At 61.1% G+C, this 27,037-nt stretch overlaps 1 protein-coding gene and 1 long non-coding RNA gene across 4 annotated transcripts; both read left to right on the forward strand.

Moving 5' to 3' along the window:
* The first annotated feature begins 3,537 nt into the window (after nt 1-3,537).
* On the forward strand, nt 3,538-8,515 carry LOC122702953. Of its 2 annotated transcripts, XR_006343378.1 has the most exons (5): nt 3,538-3,681; nt 4,698-4,816; nt 7,257-7,335; nt 7,496-7,719; nt 7,829-8,515. It is a non-coding gene; the product is annotated as an uncharacterized LOC122702953 (long non-coding RNA). The 2 variants fall into 2 exon arrangements; XR_006343377.1 differs by having other exon boundaries at nt 7,257-7,719.
* A 5,376-nt stretch (nt 8,516-13,891) lies between these two features.
* Nucleotides 13,892-18,017, forward strand: TMEM250 (transmembrane protein 250). Of its 2 annotated transcripts, none has more exons than XM_043916972.1 (2): nt 13,892-13,992; nt 15,741-18,017. In XM_043916972.1, the coding sequence occupies exon 2, from the start codon at nt 15,847-15,849 to the stop codon at nt 16,264-16,266; it is 420 nt and encodes a 139-aa protein (XP_043772907.1). In that variant the 5' UTR covers nt 13,892-13,992; nt 15,741-15,846; the 3' UTR covers nt 16,267-18,017. The 2 variants fall into 2 exon arrangements, with proteins under 2 accessions (XP_043772907.1, XP_043772906.1); XM_043916971.1 differs by lacking the exon at nt 13,892-13,992 and adding an exon at nt 14,036-14,372.
* Nucleotides 18,018-27,037: the final 9,020 nt, after the last annotated feature.

Below are 27,037 nucleotides of genomic sequence, written 5' to 3' on the forward strand. Positions count from 1 at the left end.
GGGTCCAAGCAGAGGCTTTACTTCAGAGGCTGGGGAAGCGCCCTCGAGGGCCCCGGGCAGGGAGTAAACAGACTTGCATCCAGTCCCAGCCATCACAGAACTGTTCTTGTGACCTTTCGTCTCTTAGTAGATCAGAGCTTAACAGTGGTGTTTCCTGAGGTGGCCGGGCAGATCGAAGGTCATCCTGGGCAGCTAGCGGACAGGAACTCAAATCAAAGCAGCCAAGTTGACTAAGGGGTCCCAGGAGCGCCCCTTCAGACTCTTCAGTCCCCATCTCCCAGGCTCATGTCCTCAGGAGGCGTGTGCTGTTTCTGCTGGATGCCCACCCACCGTCCTGGGCAGCCCCAGGGCCCAGAGCAGGCCCCTCACTCTGCACGTTTGGCACCAGTGGTCTGATTCCAGCTCACAGTCTCAGCTGAAACACGTAGAGGGAACCCAGCCTCCCACCCTGATGGCTCTGAACATCCAGCTGTGGGACCCCTGCAGGAGCGGCCAGGCCACCTGGGTCCCTCCGGCCTCTCCCTTCCCCCGGGCGGCTCCCTGCCCCCCTCCCCGCACCCCGCCCAGGCACCCAGAACCTGATGGATGCTGACTCTGAGCTGGAAACGTCCTACCCTGGGCGTCAAGAACTAAACAGCACAATAGAAAAAAAAGAACCTTCACTGCGATTGTCTGATCTAAATTTATTTCATAACATGCAGAATTAATAAGATACTGGCTTTAAGGCAACCATGGCAACCGAATGCAGAAAAGCTTGTCCCGGCAAATAGATGAATTCATAAATAACCCTGAAGTGCTGATATCAACAGTCGCGGGACCTGCGGCAATGTTAATGGAGTGCCTCGCCCCTGTGCCCACGTCCAGCCAGGGCTGGGCGGCACGCCCCCACCCCGGGGGGACGGCCCCCCAACTGTTAGCACGAGCTGGCAGGAGTGGGGGTGAGGGTTCCGTGGCTGGTCAAATGTAGGGGGGGGTGCCTTTGCGGAGCTCTGACTCCCTGGGGGACCCTGTCTGCAGATAAGTGGCCCTGGGGCGGGAGAGGGGACACAGGTGAGCCACGCTGTCTCCCCACGGCTCTGACGGTCAGCTGGTGCGGCCTCCGGTCCTGCCCCCCAGGGCAGCAGTCAACGCACAGGAGAAAGCATTTGTTCATGTATGGAGTTGTTCGTGTGCTCGACAAAAGAATGCGGGTACAGCAGCAAGCGAGGCCAGCCAGGCAGGTGCGCCGGGGGGGACCAGTGGACGCACACGCAGCCTGCCCGCCCCCACGCGGCCGGCTCAGCGCTGGGTGACCCCCCTGTAGGCTCTCCCACCTTGACCGAGAGCCGGCCGGGCACCTTGCCTCCCAGTGGCCTACAATTCTCCCTGTCCTGGTTCTCCCATTTGGCTTTTCACAACCGAACCGCTCAGGATGGCCACGATTCAGCCCCACGGAGGGCCACTGTGCTGCCCCGCTGGCCAGCTGAAGGACGTGGCTAAGGCTTGCTTCCCAGGAGTGGGTCCTCTGCGTGGAGGCCGGTGCTGCCTTCGGGACCTGCGTGCTGAGGTCAGTGGTCAGTCTCTGCCTGGCTGGCCCGTCCTGAGGGTGCGCGTTCCTTCATCCCCGAAACCAGGTCTCCTCATCCCAAGTGTGTGAATCCTGGACCCAGCCTGGCCAGACTCCCAAGAGAAACTCCAGAAGGAAAGGAGAAAGCCGGGATCAGCCAGGGGAAGGGGAGGGCTGAACAGGAGGAGAACAGGGAACTTTATGGCAGTGAAACTGCTCCGCGTGATGCTCCAATGGTGGACACAGGACGTCATACTTGTCCAAGCCCTTAGAACGCACGACTCGGAGAGTGGACCCTACGACTCTGCGGACTTTGGGTGACGGTGACTGTCCACACGGGCTCCTCAACTGTAACAAATGGATCGCCCTGGTGGGAGATAACAGGGGAGGCAGGGCACGTGGCGGGGAGGGGCATGTGGGCAATCTCTGTACCTTCCTCTCAATTTTTGCCGTGAACCTGTAACTGCTCTAAAATGATGGTCTACATATACATACCTAAAGTGACCCCATTAGGGGTCACTGTCATTTTTAACTTAAGTGCTTTTGCAGAACTATTTATGAGAAGCCTTTCTTAGCTCGTCCAGGGGTCGCGACCCTTCTCAGGCGTGTAGGTCTGCAGGTCTCCCTTGTACCTGGAAGACTCCTTTGCCCAAGAGATGTGTGTCTCAAACCTGAGGAGCTTTCCAGACACGGTGGGCAGAGGCGGGGCTGCCTGGGGTGGGGGCAGACCCAGGCTATGCCCCAAACTCCTGGGGAGAGGGGAGCGGGAGTCACTTAACCAGAGCTGGGAGACCACCCACCAGACACCTGGGCCAGGAAATCTGTGGTTCACTCCTGCAAGGTTGATGGCAAGGCTGATGGCTTGTCCTCCGGGCCCCCGACATTCTCAGCAGTGCTACAGCGTCGCCCGCCTCCAGGGCCCAGACTAGCGTGGGAGCAGCCCCATTCGCCTCCTTTAATAGGGGGGCTCATAATGCCCATCTCCTGGGGGGGGGGCGCCTCCACCCTGGCAGGAGGGGACTAGCTGATCAGCCTCCTGGAGCCAGGACCCCAGCCCCGCCTGACCCATCCTAGGCCTGTGCAGTCAGGCTTCTTCCCCGCTCCCTTCTCTGCGTGTGCGTTTCTGTCTGTCTCTTCTCTCTACACGCAAGCCCAAGCCTCTGTTGGGGGTCATCCCCCATCAGGGGTGTCCCTGTGAGAAAGCCTGCATGCTCCCCCCTCCACACCCCACCTGAAGACGGCTCATCCTGTTTCAGGAGGAAGGCCGCTGAGGGTGGGATGGTCTCAGCGCTGAAGGTGGGGCTGCGGAGCGAGTCCGCCCGCCCCAACCCCCGCGGATCCGGAGAACCAGGGGTCCCAGGAGCCGGTGGAAAGGGAGAGGCCGCCCCCTAGCGCCGCCGGAGGAGCGCGCTTCTCAGATGGAGGGAGACAGGCCCCTCACCCTCCCTCACCGAGGGAGTGGGTCCGTCCAAGGAGCTCTCTCGGCCGGTCCGAAGGGCGGGTGGGGACCCCAGAATGGGCGGGTCAGGACGCATAGCCCTCCTCTTGGCGCTGCCTCCGCCCCCCACCTCCGGGTGCCCCCTACTTGCCCTGCGCCCGGGGTCCCCATGTACAGGGTGATACGAGTTCCTCCTGGGATCAGCGCTCTGTTCACCTCCTCTCCCACCCACCCCCCCACCAAAAAAAGCCTGGGCTCGCGGTGCGGCTGCACCCGACTCGCAGCAGCGCGCACCCCTCCTCTTGCTGACGCCCCAGGGCCTGGGAAAGAGACCGGCAACGAGGAGCGCGGGCGACGCCCGGCGCCGGGATGTTCCAGCGTGCCTCCTGGTGCGCGGGGTGCGCAGCGGGGGCCCGGCGCCCGCGCGGTCTCAGGGAGACCTCGGCCGCCGCCCGAGCGCGCATCCTGGCCCGGGGGCGCTCCCTGCCGGCCGCCGCGCGCACCAGCCAGGCTGAGCCCGGGCAGCAGAAGGGGAGGCGCCGCTGCCCCGCCCCCCACCCCCGGGGCGGGCCAGGCCTGCTGTGCTGCAGTTCAATCACCCGCGGCCTTCGGGCTGAGCTGCCTCACTGCGCAGGCGCGGAGGTGCGCACCTGCTCCTTTGAGATGCTCAGCTGTGGTTGTTCTTAGCGGCAGGAGGGTGAGTGTTTGGCAGTATGTTTTCTTTCTCTGCCAGTTATAAAACGATGGTGGACCTCGGTTCACGCACTCAGGTCTGTAACAGTGGGTCGCTCCCTTGTAATGAGAGTTGATGCTATAATTGTCTTCATTAAATGAAGGGAGCCAGAGCCGGGACCACCAGCCCATAAGGGAAAGGGCGCTTGCCAGCCACTTGCCCTTAACTCCTCCTGGGAGTGGGCGGGGAGGGCTGTGGGAGGCTGTTCCTTCAGACCCGGACCATGAGAGAGGGGAGCCCCGCTGAATATGCCACGCAGCAGCGACACACACGATGAGTGCAGAAGAGCTGGTTTGTGACCACCTTCAGGACACGCTCGATCCAGCCGCCTGCCTCCTGGGCCTGAGACCCTGAGCATTCCCAGGCAGCACAGCTCTCAGGGCCCTTGGACGGGGGTGGAGGTGATGGAAGGAGGTGGGTGCCCTGGTCTGTCTCAGTGTCAGCCGGGCACTGATAAGAGCTGATGCGTGCGTGTCCTGCCCCCACCCCTGACAGACGAGGGTGCTCCATGGGTGCTGAGACCCCAAATGTGCGGCCAGGACAGGAAGGCCCTGAGGGCAAGCTGGACCCACCAGTGCTTGGTGAATGGGCTCAGGAGTGTCCCTTCATGGGGGACACTGTCCCCGGGGCCCAGGAGCAGTTTCTGGGTGGCGGGGGGAGGGGGCACACAGCTTTTGCTGTTGTTCCCAGAGGGTCAACAGACCAGTCCCTAGGACCCTTTTACTGCTCACAGCACCTCCATGCTGGAATGTCAGAGTCCAGGGGCCCTGCGTCTCCACGGAGCAGGGACTCCACGAGGAACCTGGCCAGGTAAGCGGCACCCAGGCTGGGGCTGCCGTCTCTGCCAGCCAGGAAGCTGGATGGGACCGGGGTTCCACAGCACAGGCCTGCCTCCAGGGGCAAGTGTTGACGGAAGCTTTTGTCCCTCCCCAGGTTCATTTCAGTTGATTTCCCTCCACTAAACTCTCAAACCCCAGCAGGGTTGGAAGGTCTAGGACACTTGGCTGGGCTGGAGAGCTTCCAGAGGCGCAGAAAGGAAGTCAGAGTCCCAGTGGAGGCAGCTGCAGGAGTCTGCTGGAAACATCTGGAAGGATATCAGGTGTGATGGGGAGGGACAGGTCAGTTTGAAAGGCATTAACATGGCAGGGACGCGTGCACGCCTCAGTGGACGTCTGCACAAGGCCACCCACTCAGCCTGTGTGACGGCTGAGGTCTGGGGTCTTGTGTGAGGGCTGGGACGTCACACAGGGATAGCTCCTCCAAACTTTTTACTCTTCCAGAGCTTCTTACGCAAACTCAAGCACTTAGGAATATATGTTTTTATCCCCTCTCTTTTTCTTTTCCTTTTTATTGTGATAAAATATACACAACACAGGAGAATTCCCTAGCAGTCAAGTGGTTAGGACTCTGAGCTTCCGCTGCAGGGGGAGCGGGTTCCATCCTTGGTTGGGCAGCTAAGATCCCAGGTGCCCAAAAAACCCCAAGGAAACTGGGACAAGGACATCCATCGCATAACTTAGTTATTAACTGAAAAAACCTAGATCCATATGGTATAAGAGAAATTATCAAAAATATATAATGCAAAATATATGAACTTATCCATTTTTTTAAGTGCACGGTTCAATGGCATTAAGTCCATTCTCATTGTTGTACCACCATCACCACCATCCTTTTCCAGAACTTTCTCAAACTGACACGCTGTCCCCATTAAACACTCACCCCCCCTTGCCCCCACCCTGGCCCCACCATCTACTTCCTGTCTCTGTAGGGTTTGACCCCTGTGTGTGCCCACGAGCTAAGTCAGTTCAGTCGGGTCCAACTCTGTGACCCCATAGATGTAGCCCGCCAGACTCCTCTGTCCATGGGATCCTCCAAGCAAGAACACTGGCGTGGGCTGCTGTGCCCTCCTCCAGAGGATCTTTCCAACCCAGGGATCGAACCCCAGTCTCTTATGTCTCCTGCATTGGCAGGCCGATTCTTTACCACGCGCGCCGCCTTGCCCTCACACGAGTGGGATCACACAGTCCTCGTCTGTCGTGACGACTCATTTCACTGAGCACAGTGTTTTCCAGGGTCCCCATCTTTTGCTGAGTGAGCTCGGTGCCCTGTGGTCTGACTGTCCCGGAGGCATGCTGTTCTTTGACCTCAGTGGCCCTCAGTGAATTTGCTGAGACCATCCTGAGCTTGGTCACTGTGTTCCAAATAAGTGTCCCCCTCTGCCGTGTCTCAGACCACCACCCTTTGTGCTTCTACGGAAGCCCACTCCTTTGAAGCCCGCAGAACAAGCAGCTTGCAGCTTTCCTCCGAGGCCTGGACACTTGGGGGCTTGCAGTAAAGAATCTGGCTGAAATGTAGGAGACTCAGGTTTGATCCCTGGGTGGGAAAGACCCCCTGGAGAAGGTAACGGCAACCCCCTCCAGTATTCTTGCCTGGGAAATCTCATGGACAGAGGAGTCTGGCGGGCTTTAGTCTAGCGGGTCACAGAGTCGGACACTAGTGAGTGACTAAATAACAACAAGCATGACCCCATTCTCAGGAGCCTGCGTCTGCATCAGCAAGAGCAGGCGAGCAGTGGCAAAGGCAGAGCCTCAGGTGCAGAGCCCCGGCCACCAGCCCAGACCCTCACCCCTCACTCATCTGCGGCTGCAGAGACAGCAGGGGTGCAGCCACGGCAGTTGTCAGGGGCCCTAGGAAGTCGGCCAGCATCAGCGCTCCATCCCGAGGGAAGGTGAAATGGACGTGCACCCAGCTTTACGTGCCCGGGTGTCCATCGCAGAACTGTGCATGATACCGAAACACTGGCATCAGTGCCCGTGTCCAGTCAGAGAGGACCGATGAGGTAAGTGACAGGACGTCGTGCGCTGGAGTACATGGCCCCAGATCTGTGAAGAGTGTCCACTGCCGTGGAAAACGTTCCTCATGAAAGGCCAAGTGGGGGCGTTGCTCAGTCACTCGGTCGTGTCTGACTCTTTGCGGCCCCCGCGGACGGCAGCACGCCAGGCTTCCCTGTCCTTCATCTCCCAGGGTCAGTGATGCCATCCAACCATCTCATCCTCTGTCGTCCCCTTCTCCTCCTGCTGTCAATCTTTTTTTCAGGGTCTTTTTTAAGGAGTCAGCTCTTCGCATCAGGTGGCCAAAGTATTGGAGCTTCAGCTTCAGCCTCAGTCCTGCCAATGAACATTCAGACTTGATTTCCTTTAGGATGGACTGGTGGCAGGATGCAAACCCAGGCACCAACAGAATCCCACTTTTGAAAAATAAAATAGAGCATTTTGCTGGAGGAAAGCAGGCACCAAGGAACACAGCGTGTCCTCCTGTGTCCCAGGGCAGAGCCAGGCTGGTCCCCTAGGATCCAAACAGGGCAGCCGGGGAAGCAGGGAAGACAGAGAGTGTGCTGATGGTTAAGAGAGATCCTCTGCCAAAACATGGGGCTCTGGGGTGAGGTGGGGATCCCGAGGTGGGGTACCGAGATCCGGGCATCAGTCAGGAGCTCAGACTGAAGCCCTGAGTGACCCACTCATCCCTGTTCAACTCCACAGGTGTACACCAGCCTCCCCTCTCTCTGTGTGGTTTCTCTGTGCTCTCCCTTCTCATCTGCTAGAATTACACAAGAAGCAGGTGTGGTTCTGGTAGAAACAGACTCACCGGATTTTACAAGAAAGAAAGAAAGACCCTCCACAAAGCTCCGGTCCTCCCTTAAAGCACAAAGCTTTGTGGGGGTGTCCTTGGTGACTTCTCCAGTCTGGATGGTCTCGTTGGACGAGACGGTCTCCAGCAGGTACCAAGAGAAACGGGCACACAGCTCTGTCAGGCGGGAAGCAGAGTGATCGGGAGACGGGACCGCCCGGGGCCCCACCGCCCGGCGCGCTTGGCAAACTCGGCTCCGTGCCTGCCTTGGGTCAGGCCTTGAGCAGAGGACACCTCCTCCCCCTTCAGGCCCTGGCCCAGGGCATAGCGTCACCTCCACCTGACGGCCTGCTGCCACCCTCCCCCACAAAACGGGTAAAACACAGTTACATTCAAAAACCTTCATTTAATCAAGAATCAGAGGGAGGAATGAGCAGACCCTGAGAGAACCATTCCCAGTCCGTCCCACTTCCCTTTGTTCTAGAAAAGACCAAGAAGGAGCCGGCATCCACACCGCTGACGTGCGTGCCAGGGCTTCTGGAGCCAGGCCTGCCCAGAGCGGGTGTGGTTCCTGGTGGTGACTTCCAGGCCAGCCAGGTGACTCTCGCGAAGGCCAGCACCACAGCCCCAGGGCAGCAGCTATCGGGGACGCGAGCAGAGGGCCTGGCTGACGGGCTCGGCCCCCAAGATGGGGATGGGAAAGGCCGCCCATTGGGAGAGGTGGGCCTTGACCCCCCAGTCCTGTCCAGGCTGGCTCTGCCCTGCTCCCCGGGGCGTGCGCGCACAGCCATCCATCATTTCTGGGCCTCCAGATTATTCTGGAGCTGATTAAATTAGCAAATGCAATCACAATCTGAAGCAAGTTAATTGAGAGAATTTATTTGGGCCTGACAGTTTTATGCATGTTTGATGAAGTATTATAAGGTTTATTTTTGATTTTGCATAATTTACCTTTAAATCCTGCACTGGGGGGCCCATCAACCATTAACGACCAAAATAAACCTCTTTTAAGATGCATCTATTTATGATTTATTTCTGAATGCAATATCCTCCAGATTTTTTTGGTGCTGTTGCCAAACTGACAAATATGTTAAAAGTAACATTTTGAGCCATTGCATTCACCCTATAAATCTTCTGGAATGTATACAATTCATTAAAAGTTTTGAACGAAGTACAAGTTAGCATTTATATTGCAACAAGTGACATATAAATGCCTGTGTTTGTCTTCCGGGCCAGCCATAAAACATATCCACCCCGCCGGGGCTCCCCCGAGCCAGACAAATCGCCCACGCTCCGGGGGATGATAACTCTGCCACCAATCTTCCCTCCTGTCAGCACAAAACTGTTCAATCAACAGGAGTGTGAGCTGTGTCTTTTGTGAAATTAGCACAAGAGAAAATACAACCTGGGCCAGGGACGGGGGCCGTGGGTGCAGGAAGGGGCTGAACCACTGTGAGTGCTGACCTTGAACACGCGCCTTCCGTGCCGGCTTCTCGGCCTGAGTCTGGGTCTTAGGAAGGCACGTCCATGAGGCGGCAGGCATGCTGCCCGGGAGGAAACCAAGGCCACCAAGACACTAGGCTGTGTGGTCTCCTCCTTCCCACAGTGACAGGCTGGGTCCCAGTCTGGGAGCTCAGACCCTGGCAGCACCGCGCGGACTCTGCACCCGGAGTCCCTCACTCACAGCCACTGGGGATGAGACCTCCAGCTCACAGGTGGAGGCTGGACACCTAGGGAGGTTATGTAGCTTAGCCCACCCACCGAGGAGCCTGGGGGAGGTGGGCGGGGGCGCTGGACACACTTCTGAAATCAGGGCAAGACTGTCACCGATAAACTATAATCCAGGCGCCGGTCCAGCCCGCCCCCATGCCACCCCCAAGCCTGTAGCCAGTGTCCAGCTCGACCTGCTTTCCCTCCAATGCCCCTTACCCCTGCACTGGGCACCCAGGTGGGCGGGACTGGAGCCGGGCAAGCTGATGCCCATGGATGCCACTGGGCAATGCCAGGCTGAGGCCACTCCCCCCACTACCCGTATCCCCAGCTTTGAATGCCCAGTACAGGGCAGGCACTTCATCAACCAACCAACCAACCAACACAAGCAGCACTGGGCCTGCGGTGGGCCAGGCACTGGGGCTACAGGGGGTGGGATGGGGAGGTGGGCATGGGAGGCCTCCCTGCCAGGCACCACCATGCTGAGACCGAGTGGCCAGCTCATGCCAGCCTTGGACTTAGAAGAATGGAGGACAGCCAGCTGGTGGGGGAACCAGGAGGGGAGGCCGAGGCGGGAGTTGCGCCCCTCCCCAACTACCTCGGAGACACAAGCCAGAGGCACAGAGGACAGAGGACCTCTGCCCACAGTTAGAGACTGGTGGGCCGGAGCCCAGGCAGGCGGCATGGGGCTGCAGCAGCACACGATCTGACACCGCACTGCCCTCCGCAAATGCCGTCCACTGGTCTGTGGTGGGGCGTCCCTGGCGGCTCAGTGGTGAAAAAAAATCTGCCTGCCACTGCAGGAGACGCAGGTTCAATCCCTAGGTCCGGAAGGTCCCCTGGAGAAGGGAACAGCAACCCGCTTGAGTACTCTTGCCTGGAGAATCCCACGGACAGAGGAGCCTGGAGGGCTACAGTCCACTGGGTCGCAGAGTCGGACACGACTGAGCGCACACGCCTGCACGCATGTGTCTGTGGTGACCTCTGGGGGCTCAGCTGGCCCCCGTCACACACTGGCCAGAGTCCACCTGGAGGAGACAGTGTCCTCTCCGGGTTCACGGGGGTAAAGGAGGGGTCACGTCAGGGATGAGAGATGCCGCCCAGGTAGGCTGGGATTCCGTAACCAAGGACCAGCAAGGGAGTGAGACCAGCGCCAAACAGTGACGCCTGCAGGGAGTCTGGAAGAGACGGGCCAGCACGCGTGCCACGTGTGAGCCATCCGTCATGGGTGGGTTCATCCCAGGTTTGGGAGTCAGGCCTGACTTGAACAAAAAGATCTCTTTCCCCATCTGTAAAGTGGAGGCAAGACGACGTCCCCTGAAGGCGGTGATGAGGATGTGAAATGACATGCTCGCTCAAACCACTGGGGGATGTGACCCATCTCCCCACGCTGGGGCTGTGAAACAGCACCCGTTTAGTTATACTCGCAGGGTGCAGACAGGGCCTCCCTGCTCTGTGCCACCTGGGGGCTCAGCTGGCCAGTCCCAAGTGGACGAGTGACCCAAAGGGCTGGGGTCAAAATCCCCCAGAGAGTCTCCCACTCACAGGTCTGATGCCCGTGTGGGGATGCCGCAGGGCTGGGCTCGGCGGGGCCTCCCATGATGGGCTGGCCCGGTGCCCCACGTGGGCCTGCGTGTCACGGCGCCATGACAGGGGCTTCCGAGAGCATCCCCGAGGCTGAGGATGAAGCTGCACTGCCCTGGACTCACGCAGTGTCACTCAGCCTCAGGATCTGGTCACTAAGGCAGCCCCGAGCCGAGGGGAGGGAATTCATCGACTCCAACTTTTCTTTTCTTTTGGTGGTGGTGGTGGTGTTGTTTTACTCCCTTGAGCACAAAATCATTTTCACACATTTTTTTTAATATCATTTTTTAAAATATTCTTTTCCACGATGATTTATCATCGGATACTGACTATAGTTCTCTGTCCTGTACGGTAGGACCTTGATGTTTAGCCACTCTCTGCATGAGCGTCCATCTGCCGACCCCGACCTCCCCCTCCGGCCCTCTCCCAAACCCCTCCCCCTGGCAACCGCCAGTCGTTCTCTACGTCCCCGAGTCCGCTTCTGTCTCACACATAGGTTCATTTGTGTCACATTTTAGATCCCACATATCTTATGGTATTTCTCTCTTTCTGTCTGACTTGGTGTGATCATCTCTGGGTCCGTCCATGTCGCTGCAAATGGCATGTCATTCTTCTTTATGACCGAGTATATATACACCACATTTTCTGCACCCATTCCTCTGTCGATGGACGTTTACTTGTTTCCATGTCTTGGCTATTGTGAGTAGTGCTGCTATGAACACTGGGGTGCAGGGATCTTTTTGAATTAAGAGTTTTGTCTGCCTACATGCCCAGGAGTGGCGTTGCTGGGTCATGTGGTAGTCTGTCTTTTGACAACAGGACTGCTCACAAGGACTACCCAATCGCTGAAGGCTAACGTGCCTGACTACGCTGTTGGGACACTCGTGAGGATTAAACCCACCGTCACGGGGTGGGAAGTCACACCGGCCTTGCCTGAGGACTAGACAGTTAGAACATGACTGCAGAGAGGTCAGTCCCTCCCCACACCCAAACCTGCAGGGCGGCCTGATGTCAGGGGTCACTCAGCCTCTATCGTCCTGGGTGGCAAAGAGTCATTCCAGGTCTGGCCCCTGAAGTGACCGGATCCTTGCTCCCCAGCAAGCACAGGGACAGCGGAGGGTGGGGGTGGCTAAGACCGTCCCAACCTGGCGGTCTGCACGTCTACCAGTCTCTGTAAGCCGTGTGACAAACGCTTGTTTAAAGCAGGGGTGAACCAGGTTTCTGCAAAGGCAGAGAGTAAAGGGTTTGCAGGCCAATGGGCCTCTGCGGCAGGAGGCTACTCAGCGCCACAAACAACCAGGAGCTGCTGGGACTCGGCCCGCGGTGCCCTGGTTTATGCCTCAAAGCCCCGATGGACTCAGGCCCTTCTTGGACCCTTGGCTCAGTCTCAGGCCTGGCTCTGTGACACCACGTTCATTGTTCCAGCAGGTGGCGCCCGGCCACTGCCCACAGGACAGATGTCCTCCTGACGTGGGGGGGGGGGAGGGGGAGAGGGGGTGCCTGGGAGGATGGAGACTTGAGGGGGCCCCCGCTGGAAGGCCCCCCACCCCCGCCAGGGGCAGCCTGTGAAAAATCGCAGCACACGTCGGGGGTCTCCCCCAGCCCTGCCACTGAGCTGGCCCTGAGGACACAGCCTCGTCTTCGTCCTCGTGGCTCCGGACCTGGCGGTGGTCGGGCTGCAGATACGGGGGCGTCCAGCCCGTCTACTGAATCAAACAACAGAACGGAGCAGAGTGTGTGGTCAGAAGTACAGTTTGTGAAGCTTCTGGAGTTGTTTAATCATGTGCGTGTGTGGACTAGATCATGATATAGAGAGACATCTATCTTACTGTGTGGGCTATGGTAAGGAAACTGAGCCAGTGGGAGAGGTTAATCCGTCAACAGATCTTTGAGCTTTTGAGGTGGAGAAAGGGTATGGTTGAGATTAGTCAGAACCACTAGCTCCCACCAAGTGCGGGGCGGGGGGCGGGGGCAGGGAAGGCGTGGCACACAGTTGGAGGCGGTCTCCCGGAGGTGGGGATAGTGACTGGGGTTTTAAAGGGTGAATAGGAGCTCACTGGGTGGAGGGCAGGCAGAGGGACAAAAAAAAGCTAGTGTGAAGGGTCAAGGACAGGAGCAAAGGGGCCCCCTCACAGGGCTGAGGAGGGGCCTGGACAGGGCGTTTCCAAGGGACAGGGCCGGACCTGGGTCTAAGGAAGAAAACCAGCACCCTCGGTTAGGGTACAAAGCAGGGATCAACTGCAGAGGGCCAGCCACAGAGAAGATGCAGTTTCAGAATCCCTTCTCACAATACCCTTCTGCTCTCCCATCCTCTCCTGCTGCTCCCTGACCTGATCTGGGCCCCTTCCTCCCCTCTCCACCATGACACGGCCAGACCTTCCTCACCAGCAGAACGGCAGCTGAAGGGATAGAACCACCACGTGTGTCCCCAAGCACCGCGCCCCACCCCAAGGACAGGGTGGGGCGAGGGCTGGTTGGGGTCAGGACTTGCGCGCCTGGTGACGCTGCTGGCTGGTAGGGGCTCCAGCCCTGGAGGGTCAGCCAAGGGGAGGTCAACACCCAACTATCTTCCGCAAAGAATGTCTGAGGAACTGGCCTCTACTAGAGCAACCAGTGCGGAGAAGGCAGTGGCACCCCACTCCAGCACTCTTGCCTGGAGAATCCCAGGGACGGGGGGAGCCTGATGGACTGCCGTCTATGGGGTCGCACAGAGTCGGACACGACTGAAGTGACTCAGCAACAGCAGCAGCAGAGCAACCGGTGGCAAAAACAACGACCAAGAGCAGGACCCCAGGCGCTGGGGGTGCAACCAGCTTCTTCCATGTGTGGAAGCAGGTTCTCCACACCCGACAGAATTCAGGCAGGTGAACTTGCCGACTACATCCAAGAAGCGTTAAGTTTCCCCTACCCTGACCTCGATCGGATTAAAATACTTAAAACACGTCTACACCGACATCCTCTCTCTCCCAGGGCTCTGTGGGTCCCGACATGGGACCCCGACATCTGTGGGTGCGTGGTGTCAACCAGTCCGCCCTGACTCCCTACATTCGGGGGCCTTGGGTGGTGTCCCCAGCCCGCTCGAGACTCGCCGGACGGCAGACACGCAGGGCTGGGGCCGACACCAGCTGCACAGCGAGCGAGCGCTCTTCGCAAACCGCAAGACCATCACCGACCCAAAGGCGCGCGCCTCCGCACTGCCCACAGCCTGGGGCACAGAGGCGCATGCGCAGAGGAGCTGCCTGGGGGGGGGGGCGGACGGGGGGGCGGGGAACTCCGAAGCGCAGATCCCCTATCTGCGCCTGCGCAGGACGGGCCGAGGCGCCGACCGGGTACCTAGGGCGGTGTTGTCCGGGGGTACGTCACGGGCCGCGCGCCGGGCGCGTACGCACGCACGCACGCACTTACGCTCAGGGGGCAAGCACCGAGTTCCGGCCGCTCGGGGTCGACGCTGAAAAGGGGGAAGGGAGGCGCTGTCCGTTTTGGCGCGGGCGGAGGGTGGGGGTGTGTGAGGAAAGTCCTACGGTGGCCGCAGAGGGACGGCGCTACGGCTCCCACGCTGGGCCAAACGCCGCCGGCCGCCGGGCGCGGGAGCCCCTGTCCCTTCGGGGCGGCCCCGGGCGGGGACGCGTGAGGGTCCGGGCCGCGCCGTCGGCACCATGAGACCGCCCTGCTCCTGGAGCCCCGAGGGACAGGGGGCCGCGCGGCTCGGGACGCCGGCGCGGAGAGGGCAGCCGGTGAGCGGGCGGGGGTGCCTGGGCGGGGCGGGGCGGGGGCGGCTCTCAGGGCCGCCAAGGGTCGGCCCTGCCTCTGGGGGTCGAGGGCCTAGCACTGGGCGGGCGGGGGTTGGGGGGACGCATGGGTGTCGCCCCTGCCCCCCAACCTGGAAGCGCGTGGCGCAGACCCGCTGCTCGCCGCCAGGTGGGCAACGGGAGGATGGCTAGCAGCCCGCCCCCGGCTGCGACCCCGCAGGAGCGCCGAGGTCTACGTGCCATCAGATGCTGTCAGACCTGGTTCTGGTCGCAGCCTGGGGGCAGGGCGGGGCCTGTGCGCTGGGGAGGGTGGACGCGCCCGGCCTCCCCTTTCCTCCCGCTCTGGCCAGAGCAGCACGTGGGCGGCCGGAGAGGGAGCTAGCTAGCACCAGCCCCTCTGCAGGCCCCCAGGCTGCACGCCACGTGACGGGAGGCCGATGCCCTGGGCAGCGCCTCCCCGGGGCCTGTCGTTAACTTTGCCGCTCCGATTTTACGCATCCTGTACTTCCAGTTCTGTGTTTCCCATCCACGACCCAGGCACAGCTATAAAGGGCAGTTGCTAGGCAAAGCTAGAGAGCCACTTGCTATTTTCTCCTCTCCGGTGGTCCAGTCCCATGCCCTGCGATGACACCACTGGCCAGCCCTGGGCTGCCATCTCCTCCTCTGCCAGGCATGGGCAGCCCTTGCCCAGTAATGCCTGCTTCCTACAGCTCCCCTGGGAGTCCAGTGCTGCTGGCATCCCCATGGTGCAGAGCAGGAATGGTCTCAGAGGGTGAGATGACCTGCCCAAGGTTACTCCTGGTGAAGGTCAGCACCAGGGTTCAGGCACCGCAGGGGGAGCCCAGAGCCCTGTGCCAGCTGCCTGACCCCCAGCACTTGGCCTGTCAAGTTGCTAAAGAGGGTGACCCAGTCAGCTCAGTGGGCACCCTCTCCCTCTTCCTGTCCTGTGCTGGTTGCCAGCCAGGGGCTTATTCGCCCTGGATAAAGCAGCCACAGAAGAGCAGGCAGCCTTGGGCATCCCAGTTAAAAGCCAGACACCGAGTCCACTGCAGGGGACTCGCCAAGCCTCTGGGGGGGGGGGGGGGGGAGGTTAGCCGGGGTTTCTATTGACCCTTTTTCTCCTGTTTTAGCATTGACTGCACTGGGGGGTCTGCGCCCTCTGTCCTGACCCTTCTTCCTGGTGTCACTGGTGGAATTTTGGTTCCCATGTGATTGTGGGTACCTTCAGAGTGTCCTCAGCCTTTTGAAAACGATAACTCAGTGACTCTCCAGTCCCCGACTCCGTCTCCCGGCAGCCCTAGGCTGGCTGTGTCCTGGCTGACCCGGCTCCTCTTCGTGTCGCTCTCCCTGCAGGCCCCCGCCTCCCCCGGTGCTCAGCCTCGGCCGCCCAGGCCCAGGCACCCACGACGCCTATGCTGAGCGCCGCCGCCGCCGCCGCCGCCGCCGCCGCCCGGACCCGATGCCGGTCATGCCCATCCCCCGGCGGGTGCGCTCCTTCCACGGCCCGCACACCACCTGCCTGCACGCCGCCTGCGGCCCCGCGCGCGCCTCCCGCCCGGCCCGCACCAAGTACAACAACTTCGACGTGTACGTCCGCGCGCGCTGGCTCTACGGCTTCATCCGCTTCCTGCTGTACTTCAGCTGCAGCCTCTTCACGGCCGCGCTGTGGGGCGCGCTGGCCGCCCTCTTCTGCCTGCAGTACCTGGGTGTCCGCGTCCTGCTGCGCTTCCAGCTCAAGCTGTCGGCGCTGCTGCTGCTGCTGGGCCGCCGGCGCGTGGACTTCCGCCTCCTCAACGAGCTGCTGGTCTACGGCATCCACGTGACCATGCTGCTGGTCGGGGGCCTGGGCTGGTGCTTCATGGTCTTCGTGGACATGTGAGGGTGCCGCGGGCTCCTCCGGGGGCGGCTGATGGCGACCTGGCTGTAGGTGCACCAGCGAGGGGTGCTCTTCTTGCCAGGATCGGTCAGGGCCCCTTCCGCCCCGTCCCGGAGGAAGGACCGCCCTGAGCGCCTGGGTCTCCGGCTCGGACAGGAAAGAGCGGAAACTTCTGTGAAGGGGATGCTGGCGCCCTCGCTCCTGCTGGTCTTTGCTTCAGCCCTTCTCTGTGTGTGCTTCCGGTGCAGCATCCCTGGGGCCACCTGCTTGTGGTTCCACCTACACTTTCCCAGCAATTCCAGAGGGGACCCGTCGGTCCAGTCTGTACTTGGAGAGCCTGGGTCCCTGTCCCCTCTCCAGGACACCGGCATCACCAGTGCTGGTGTGAGAGGCCCCTGGGAGGGGTGTGGTGCCCAGGTGCAGACCTGGGGGGGGCTTCTCCCAGCTGCACTGTCCCCTCCGGTGCGCCCCCAGCCCCTGCTCCAGCCTTAGGGAAGCGTCAGGCTCCATCAGCTGACGCCCCGCACTGCCACCAAGCTCTTCACTCCGCCCTGGGCCACCAAGTCCTGGCTCAATCCACACACTGTCCTCCATATGTTACCCTGTGAGGCGTCCTGAGTCCCAGACCGGGCTTCCATGTCACCGGGGTTCACTCGGCAGGCTGCTAGATCAGGAGGGGCGTGCTGGTTCCAGGGCACGCGTGTCTTCCTCCTGGGCAGGTCTGCTGAGAAAGTCAGCCAGATGACGTCATCTCTTCAAGTGTGACTTTCTGAGGCGGGCAACTCAGTGTATTTCTGGCTTTAGGGGGGGTGCGGGGTTCAGCCTCTTCCCTGGAGGGAACATCCAGGATTAAGACGTGTGTCGGGAGCAGAGATCAGAGGCGGCCCGAGTACTGTACTTTAAGAAACACCTCTTGGAGTCGTGGGTACCCCAGGCTGGACTGCCAAGTGAGGGACTTGGTGGCCCTTGTTTCTGCCTCGGCAGCTATCAGAGCAGCTGGGGGTCAGAGCAAGAGTGAATGTGGGCCAGGAAAGAACCAGGGGGCCAGGGCGGTTCCGACTGCAGAGAGAACATACCAAAGGGCTCGAGTCTTGCCCTTCCCCTCCCCCGCCTCCATCAGATGAGGCCAGGGTGGCCTTGGGCCTCGTAGGTAGGCAGGCGAGGGGCACTCTGAATGATTCAGCTGGGAGAACAGCCAGAGGCAGGACTTAGGGCCTCAGACAGGCGGGTGAAAGGCAGGCTAATGCTCCACCCCAAGTTGTCCCCACAGCCCCATCTGGCCAGGCTGCCTAGTGGCCAGGGGGGCTGTCAGGGCAGTTGTGTGCCGCTGGAAGAAAAAACCCAAATCAGGTAAAGAAAGCAAAAAATAACTTGGCTGCAAGCTGTGCTTTTTTATTTGTAGTCAGCTTCTGTCGGGCGTTTGTCCACTCAAGGTCAGCGGTGGGCTCCTCGGAGGGAGTGGGAAGCGAGTCTGTCCGAGTTACCTGGACGGCAGGCGAGGAGCCGATCGGCGTGGACCCCACTTCTCAGCGCTGCAGAGAATCTTTTGCACTAAATCATGCTGTCTCCTAAAAGCTTTGTTTTGTGTTGGTTGACTCCCGTTACTCTGAGGCCCCCCCCCTCCGGTGGGCGCGGGCGCGTGCCCTTGGGGCTGGGGGGTGGCAGCGGTGCGGACACGCCGCTTGTGTCCTCAGTGCCTGTGAAATTCTTTATGAAATGAGCCACCTGCATTAAACTTATTTTTTTAACATGTTGATGGCGTGACTGTTTACAGCTCAAAAAGTTTCTACCTTTTTTTTTTTTCAGAGGATATAACAAGCCCGAAACACCACAGATGCCGTTTTTTCCTAAGTACAGTGGGAAACTTTTAAAAGCAGCCATTGCCAAGCTGGAGAAGGGGTCATTGTGCTGGAGCGTAGGGTCCCTCTGTGCCCGGAGGCCAGGGCTTCCACTGCCGTCGCCTGGCCTTGGGGCTTGGCGGGGGCGGCCGCGAGACTAGGTCAGTGCTGGGCGAGGAGGGCCTGGTGAGGGTCGTGAGGCTGAATTCAACAACCACGTGCGTGGTCCTTACAAGACAGGACATGCCCTCTCGGGCTGGAATGGCCGTGGGCTTAGGACCTGTGCATACAGTGTGAAGTCCGTTTCAGAGAGGACACCCACGGGGGAAATACTGGCAGAAAACCCAAGTTACAGTTCTTGTTTAGCCAAAAAGCAATTGGAAAAATGAGACGCACGTTCTTATTTATCTTTATTGAGTGAAGGCTTCCCTGGCTCCCGTGATGAGGAGGGTCACGTCCTCTCCTGCAGCCAGGGTGGCCGGAAAGCGCCCCTGGAAGGGGAGCTGTGGGTCCACGACAGGGCGGCCTCGCTGCCATCCCTGGAATTGTGGGGGGCTTGATGTATCAGTGGAAACCGACCCGAGCCCTCTTGGGGTTTAGCTTCTGATGGCAGAGTCGGTAGAATCTTCACAGAAGCCTTGGTCCTTGAGACATCCCAGAGGACCCTCAGGAGGTTTAAGGTTTGTTGGATAGAGCCTTGCCGAGGCTCGGGTGGGGCGATGCTCTCCGGCCAGGAGGGAGACGCCTCTTGGGCGCGCTGGCTTCATGGGGAGCAGGTGCCAGCGGGCAGCACCAGCCCAGGTTTGTCCTCACCGCGCCCGAGCCTCGGGGAGGCCCACCTTCTGCGGCTTCCACAGGTCGCCGGGCCTGGCCGCCTCCCCACTTTCTGGGCGAGTTGGCGTGTTGGTGGTGGAGACGGTGGGCCTTGATTTTGGGAATCAGGGAGGCCTGAGGAGGGCAGGCAGGCAGGCACAGTGGCCACACAGAAGGAAGCTGGCCAGGGGAGGGGAGGAGCAGTGCCCGAGGGAGTGAGGGGCGGGGGCGGGGGGTGAGGCCTGGGAGGCATCAGCGGTCAGCGCCCAAGCGTGGGAGACTCAGAGGGGGCACCGGGGGCCTGTGGCCTGCGAAGAGAGGACAGTCAGATTCGGGAGCGTGATCCCTGGGCAGGGAGGGCAGCAGGTCAAGGCTGGGGCAGAAGCCGGGGGAGGCGCTTCCCTGGAACACGGAGCAGGGCCTGAGGGCTGGGTGGTGGCCTCCTTGGCCCCAGGTGCTGGGGCCCTCTTGGCCGGTCACCCATGGAGCCCTCGCTCCGAGGAGCACCCCGGCCCGCAGGGTGGGAGGGGCTGCCCGTGGGAAGGGAGGCAGCTGCGGGAGAGGGATCATGGCAAGAAGGGAATTTGTAGAAACCAGAGGTTTATCTGAGGAAGTCAGCCCCTGGGCAAGGGGGTGGATGAGGCGCCCTGGGAGATGCCCTCTTGGCTCCAGAGTCGCTTCTGGCGGCCCTGGGAGGGAGACCACACTCAGACCGCCATGTCCTCCCACCGCCCTGACCTCCTGAGCGCACAGCCCAGGGGGAGGGACGCAGCCCCCGCCGGGAGGGTGGCCAGGGCAGGCGGCCGCCCCCTCCCTGCCCCCCTGCTCTGGGGGAGCGTGCCCCCCACCGCGGCGGCAGAGGAAGGGCGGTCCCCTGGGACGCCCGTGGGTACTGACGTCCGCTGACCTTGAGAGTCCCTGTCCCCTCCGGCGCCTGATTGGCCGAGGGAGGCCGGCTCGGTGCTGACTCAGCGCTTCCTTCCCACCGCTCAGGCCGGTCCTCTCCCTTCTCCCTTTTTGGTGTTGTTTGGAAAGGGCCTGTCTTCCAGGAAGGCCCTTCCTCTCATCCCCACCCCACCCCACCCGCCCCTGCCGCCCCTCCAGGCCTGGCTCCTGCAGGAGCCACTTTCCAGAAAATCCCCAGCCGTCTGACAGCTCCCCAAAAGATGGGAGCCGCCCCCCCTCCACCCCCAACCTCACCAGCATCCCTGCCCGGGGGGCGGACGGGGCCACGCGGGAGCAGCTGACTCAGCGCCCGTGGGCCTGCCCCTCCCCCAGCCCCGCCGGGCAGCGTGCCCAGGCAGGCTGGCAGCTGTGTCACACGGGGCCTCCGGCAGGGCGGCTGTGGCTCTCGCTGTGTGGCCCGCACCGCGCCTGAGGGGGTGGCAGACGGATGCTGGGAGGGCCTGTGCGGGCAGGCGGGCCGGCTGCCAGACGCCCCCCGTCCAGGCACGTCCACGGCCCGAGGCCAAGGAGGCCCACGGGAGGGTGCTCAGGCACCGCCGCGGCCCCAGGGTCAGCTCGTCCTCCTAAGCCAAGAGATGGCGAGTGCAGCACCCCGGCCCAGGCAAGCTCACAGGAGCCCAGGTTGGGCAGAGCTCTCCCACCCCAGCTGGCCCAGCTGTGGGCACCTGCCACCTTGGCCCCGGTGACCCGGAGCCCTGGGGCAGGCACAAGCTGAAAGGGGCGGGCGCTGCCACCAGTGGGGACTAGCCCCCGGCCAGAGTCGGGCAGGGCTTAAGCCAGGACCCCCAGGGGCCCAGAGTGCCAGGCGGCCTGGCTAGGTGCTGGGGCAGGCAGGTGTTGCTCTGTGGGTCCCAAGAGTGAGACCAAAGATGCCGGACCTTCCTCAGCATCTCAGTACAGAGAGGGCCACGGACGCGGGGCGAGCGTCCTGGGACGGGGGGACGCGAGGTCTGGAGGGCCATGTGGTCAGAGTGGGAGGGGCGGGGCAGCCCCCACGCCGTTGCCCCCCGTCTGGACCCTGTACTTCTGTGCTGCCTGCCTGCCCGCGGTTGGTCGGTGGGTCGACCAGACAGTGTCTTCAGACAGAAGCCCTGGAGGCCGATGCAAGTGTCAGCAAGACCCCCGTTCACACAGGAGAATGCGTGTAGCTCCTTTCTGCTTTCTTGGAATATTAATGACTAGCCCTGGCTGAAATGCCGCATGAATATTCATCCAGAATCAGTCGGTCCGGCAGAGGTGGCCCGGGGAGGGAGGCGTGTCCCGGAACTGAGGGGACGGTGACATCGGCCTGGAGCCCAGGAGGCCAGGGCGGGGCTGCAGCCCTTCCTTCCTGGTGGACCGAGTGGAGTCGGCCGTCCTGCTGTGGCGGCCCCTTCCCCAGGCAGCAAGCAGTGACCTTCCTGCCCTCGCTGGGCTCAGGAGCCCGGCACCAGCTGTCTGAGGCCCAGATGGGGAGACGGATGGTCTGGCTCAGGGCCGGGTGTAGCCAGGTGTGTGGGGAGCCCCCCCCACATACAACCTGGGGCCCCTGCTGGTAGGAATGGTGCTGCTTACCCTGACCATCGGCCGCCCTCGTGAATGGGGCTCACGTGACCAGAGAACGGGTTCCCAGTCTTACCAGCGGCCCCCAGCACCCCCTTCCTTCTCTTTGCTGTGCTGCCCCCTGGGCTGGTGGCACTGGGCATCTCTCTGACCTGGAGGACCCCTGCCCCCTCTGCCCACTGCCCAGCCCTGGGCTCCTCCAGGCCTGGGCTGCTGCCCGATGCCCACCTGTGGACTTTGCTTGGCTGAACTAAGGGGGCCTCTGCTGCCTGTGGGGAGAGTGGTAGGTAGCTCTTTGATGATATGCCCCTGGGTTTTAAGTGTGAATTCATCATTTACAACAACGCTGTGACATAATGGGAGCATGAATTATTTGTATGCCTTTCAAATTGTACTTCGATGACCCTGTTTCCCCGGCTCCGTGCATGAAAGTGCCCCAGCGAACACGATTATCCTCCTTAATCCACACCCTGGGGCTGACTCAGCCTGCGCTGGACACCCACTGGTGTCCCGAGCGGATGTGTCACTGAGAGCATTTCAGAGCGGCTGCAGCCTCTTGCTGTGTGGCTGGCCGGCGCACGCGTGTGTGTTCACGCTATGCAGACATGTGTGCACATAAGTGTCCTCACTTTGGAGCAGGGGCAGCTCCAAGCTGGGAGGCAAGCGTCCCGGCTCCGTTTGCCTTTCCGGCTTCCCGCACATGGTCCTCTGGCCACTGTCTTCAGAGTTGATTCGTGTGGGGATGGGTCTTATTCCCGACCATGTGCTGGGGAGGGGGGGTCACCTCTCTCCACCACCAGCTCCTCCTGTGAGAGAGGGGAGAGGAAATGGGTCGGGGGGAATCTGGACTCACCGCCCAGAGTGGACGGGGCTGCTGGACACGGCTCCTCCCAGGGGCTGGGAGGGGTTCTGGGGAGCGCCGCTCAAGGCCAGCATTTCCTTCTGGGTGGGGGCTGCTGGGAGGAGGGTGCAGTGGGCTCCAGCAGCCCCTGCAACCCAGAAGGACCAGGGGCCCTGCTCTCCTGGCCCCCTGCTCCAGGAAGTTGCCCGCAACCGGGCGACGGCTGCAGGGCCTGCCTGGGGGCAGATCAGCCGCCCTGGTCTTGACCTCAGGGACACGACCTGAGGGAACAACCTCTAGAAGGACCTTCTCAAGGCGATCTGGCCCTCTGTCGAATGATGAGTGAATGAATGAATAGGACTGTCCTGTCTCAGCCCTTTGGAGGCAGAACATCACAGACCTGGTGGCCCATAAACAGCAAACATCTGCGTCTTCCGAAAAGTGAAAGTGTTAGTCACTCAGTCATGCCCGACTCTTTGTGACCCCGTGGACTGTAGCCCGCCAGGCTCCTCTGCTCATGGGATTTTCTAGGCAAGAATACTGGAGTGGGTAGCCATTCCTTTCTCCAGGGGGATCTTCCTGTCTTGTTTCTCCTAGTTGGAGCTGGAAGTCCAAGGTCCCAGGGCCAGCACAGTGGGTATCTGGCAAGGGCAGCTTCCAGGATCCCAGACACCGTGGAAAGGGCTGTGCTCTCTGGGTCTTCGTCTATAATCCCATTCTTGAGGGTGGGGCTCCCCAAAGCCCCACCTCCTAACACCTTCTCCTGGGGTCTAGGATTTAACGTGTAAACTGGGGGACAGGCACATACTCACCATAGATGCCCCATGTCCCTGGGGCTGGCATGCAGTAGTCCCTCCACTTTCTTAACGACTGTGTCCAGGGTCACTCAAGGCCTCCATCAGCTGGGTCTCAGGGGCGGGAGGTCTCCCTCCAGAAGCGCCCATGGGCATGGGTACTTGCCTTTTGCTGAGTTATCCCTGGAAAATCAGCCCCACTCTTTAGGACCTGGCCTGTGGAAGTCCTTCTGTTTGTCTCACCTGGGTGTCTCTAGCTGCAGCTGCCGAGACCTTCCCCAAGTCCTGTCTGCGTCCTGTCTGTCTCCTCCCTGGGGAGCCTGTGCCCAGCTCTCTCCTGCATCCCCCAGAGGCACTGACTGTCCCCCACGCTGCCATAGCCACCCCGCCCAGACCCTGCCGTCCCTCCTGGGAGAAGGTGAGTCACGCGGCCGCCTGGCCCCTCGGCCTTCTCAGGAGCAGGCAGAAGCAGCTGCCTAACAGCTGCACTAGATGTTGGAGGGAAATTTAGGACAAAAGAGGAAGCAGATTGAGCATCCAATTTAAACCGAGGGGAGGTATCCAGAAACCAAAACGGCGCTGCCCTAATTCGCGCGCAGAGCGAGCCACGGGTTTGCAGCCTCTGACAAGAAGCTGAAAGGCTCAGCCAGTTTCCTTCTGTGCAAGGGATCCAAACGTGCCCGACAGGCACCTGCAGACGCCCGGCCCCAGCACTGCAGGCCCCACGTGCTGGCCGGCATGTCCGCCCTGCAGGTCAGGCCGAGGCCAGGAGGGATGATTCAGGAGTCAGCAGCGCGGACAGCTACCCCACGCCAGCTCCAGCCCAAGGCCACGCGGGGCCTGGGAGATGGCGCCTCACCTTGCGGTCCCGGGCTCCTCACACCCCAGCGATGGGTGTGCTCTGGGACCCGGCTCCCAGCTGGAGAAGGTGGTCCGGTGGACGTGGGGGCTGCCCCCAGTGAAGGGCTTCGGGGAGGGGTCTGGGGCCAAGGGAGTAGGCCTCAATCCCAGAGCTGCCCTCATCAACCACCAACCCCCACGAATGAGGCCCCATCCTCGGCGGAACTGCTTGGCCTCTGCGGGGTGGGCAGGGTCGATCTGTACGAGAGGATGCAGGCAGGGGTGGGCCTCAGGCCCCCGTCCCCACCAGGGACCCAGCCCCTAGCTCAGGAGCCTCCAGGTCTCCAAGCCAGTGCGTGCCTAGGTCGGGAGCCACGAGTGGGAACCCAAAGGGGCGGGTGTTCTGGCCTGGTCTGTAAGGTGAATGGACACCAGGAAACCAACACGCCGTGCCTGGGTTTGGAAGGGAAGTGGGTTCTGTGATAAAAGGTGCTGCACCCAGCACCTGTTCAGCCCTCGAGCTGCGAGCAACATGCCCCGGGCGGGATCCCTCCCCGGGTGGAGATGAAAGCGACGGCGGCCTGCTCGGTCATCAGGAAGAGAGATGCCATCTCCAGGTGTCGGCGCCCAGAGGCAGGGGAGCCCCCACCCAGGAGAAGCCCGTGGCTCACTCCGGTGGGTGGGGGTGCTGAGAGCAGCACGGCAGGTCCCCGGTGGACACCGGGCGCGGCAGCACACCCTGCGCCCTCAGCCCCCGCCCGCTGTGGCACACCCACACCCAGGCCGGCTCCTCCCTCCCCGATGCCCCTCTCATCCTTTGATGTTCAGTTGCTCTGCCAAGTCCGACTCTCTGTGACCCCAGGGACTGCAGCACACCAGGCTTCCCTGTCCTCCACCATCTCCCAGAGCTTGCTCAAACTCATGCCCATCAAGTTGGTGATGCCATCCAACCATCTCATCCTCTGTCGTCCCCTTCTCCTTCCGCCTTTAATGTTCCCCAGCATCAGGGTTTTTTTTTTTTTTTCCAGTGAGTCGGCTCTTCGCATCAGGTGGCCAAAGTATTGGAGTTTCAGCTTCAGCATCAGTCCTTCCAATGAACATTCAGGGCTGATTTCTTTTAGGATTGACTGGTTTGACCTCCCTGCTGCCCAAGGGACTCTTAAGAGTCTTCTCCAGCACCGTGGTTCAAACCCCCCCATGGTTTGCAGGCACCTAATTCCCTTACTCCTTGGAAGCAAAATTATGACCAACCTAGATAGCATATTAAAAAGCAGAGACATTACTTTGCCAACAAAGGTCTGTCTGGTCAAGGCTATGGTTTTTCCAGTGGTCATGTATGGATGTGAGAGTTGGACTATAAAGAAAGCTGAGCACTGAAGAATTGATGCTTTTGAACTGTGGTGTTAGAGAAGACTCTTGAGAGTCCCTTGGACTGCAAGGAGATCCAACCAGTCCATCCTAAAGCAGATCAGTCCTGGGTGTTCATTGGAAGGACTGATGCTGAAGCTGAAACTCCAGTACTTTGGCCACCTCATGCGAAGAACTGACTCATTGGAAAAGATCCTGATGCTGGGAGGGATTGGGGGCAGGAGGAGAAGGGGACGACAGAGGATGAGATGGCTGGATGGCATCACCAACTTGATGGGCATGAGTTTGAGTAAACTCCGGGAGCTGGTGATGGACAGGGAGGCCTGGCGTGCTGCAGTTCACGTGGTCGCAAAGAGTCGGACACGACTGAGCGACTGAACTGAACTGAACTAAATTCCCTGGATGGGCTCTTCCTGCACAGAAGTGCCCAGAGGACCCGTGTCCTGGACCCAGAGATCCCCAGCCCTGAGGTGTTGAAGGGCCAGCCCTGGTGAGGGTTGGCCTCCAGGGGCGATGGGACCGCGGATGGATCGGGACATAGATGTTAGCACAAAGCCCAGGCCTCAGCTACGGCCCACCCCGTCCCTCCCCAGCCTGGATGCCTCATTGGGGCAGCCTGGATCTGAGCCACCAGGTCCCTGCTCAGAACTTCCAGGCAAAAGAAAGGTGACAAGGTGATGGCCATGGCCAGCAGGGACCGGGGCTGCGGCACCAAAGGGCAGGGCTGGATTCGGTCCGCACTTCCGCCCCAGAGCCCCGGGTATGGACTGCTGGAGCCACAGTGAAGTATTTGGGGCCTAGTGAAACCACTGCACTGCTGGGGAGGGGAACCCTTCTGTGGCCGGAGACGGCCATGTGGCCTTCATCTGTTACCAAACCTGATGATTTCCTACGGAGAAGGTGAGGGTGCCCTTGGGCAGGCCCAGGAGGTGTTGGGCCCATCTGTAGCCACAGGCACAAGAGTGACGGTCCAGCAGGGCTGGAGGCCAAGGGGGCAGAGGGGACACATCACTTGTCCCCCAAGGAGGCCCCAGCTCCCAGGGGCCTCGGGCAGCCCCCAGGGAGCTGGCCAGGTGAGGGCTGATGCCTGAGCTCCTGGGGTGTGAGCCCCACCACTGCTGGGTGGGGAGGGCTCTGCTGACGGCCACGCCCTGTGGGCCTCCCTCGGGTCACTGCGTGGACCCCGCCACCCCTGCAGAAGGGATGGTCTTTAGTTCCGTGTGCCTCGGACCCCAGGTACCTGGTGCTCCTCACAGGACCAGACCCGGATCTGAGTCTGTGGGGCCCTTCCTGCTGGCCTCAGAGGAGGCCCCTGGGATGTGAGCTGCTGCCCTGCGTGCAGACCCCAGACTCGGTGTCTCTGCCTGCAGTCTGAGCTGCCAGAGCATCTCCTCGCCGGCCCCCCATCCATCCCCAGGGTCCCCCGGACCCCCAGCTGGCAGGGCCTGTGAGTCTCAGGCAGGAGCCTGGGTCCTGCAGGCAGAGGGCAGGCCGGGCCAGGCCCGAGGACACTGCCTGCAGATCCCAGTGTGGACCAGCGCCTGTCACCCGGGGATCTGCACTCTGCGAGTCGCGACTTAGAGCCTGGGGGCGGGTCAGAGGGGGCAGAGCGGAGCGTAAGGGTCCCTGGTTGGCAGTGTGGCTCGGGGAGCCACTGGAAGGTGTTTGGAGGAGGACAGAGGGTCGGTTGTGTGGCCAGATGCCGAGAGGGGAGGATGAGACCAGGACAGACCGTGTGACGGCTGCTGACAGCGAGCCGGCCACCCCCGAGC

The sequence above is a fragment of the Cervus elaphus genome, chromosome 11 (genome assembly GCF_910594005.1).
Source record: "Cervus elaphus chromosome 11, mCerEla1.1, whole genome shotgun sequence".
Lineage (NCBI taxonomy): Eukaryota > Metazoa > Chordata > Mammalia > Artiodactyla > Cervidae > Cervus > Cervus elaphus.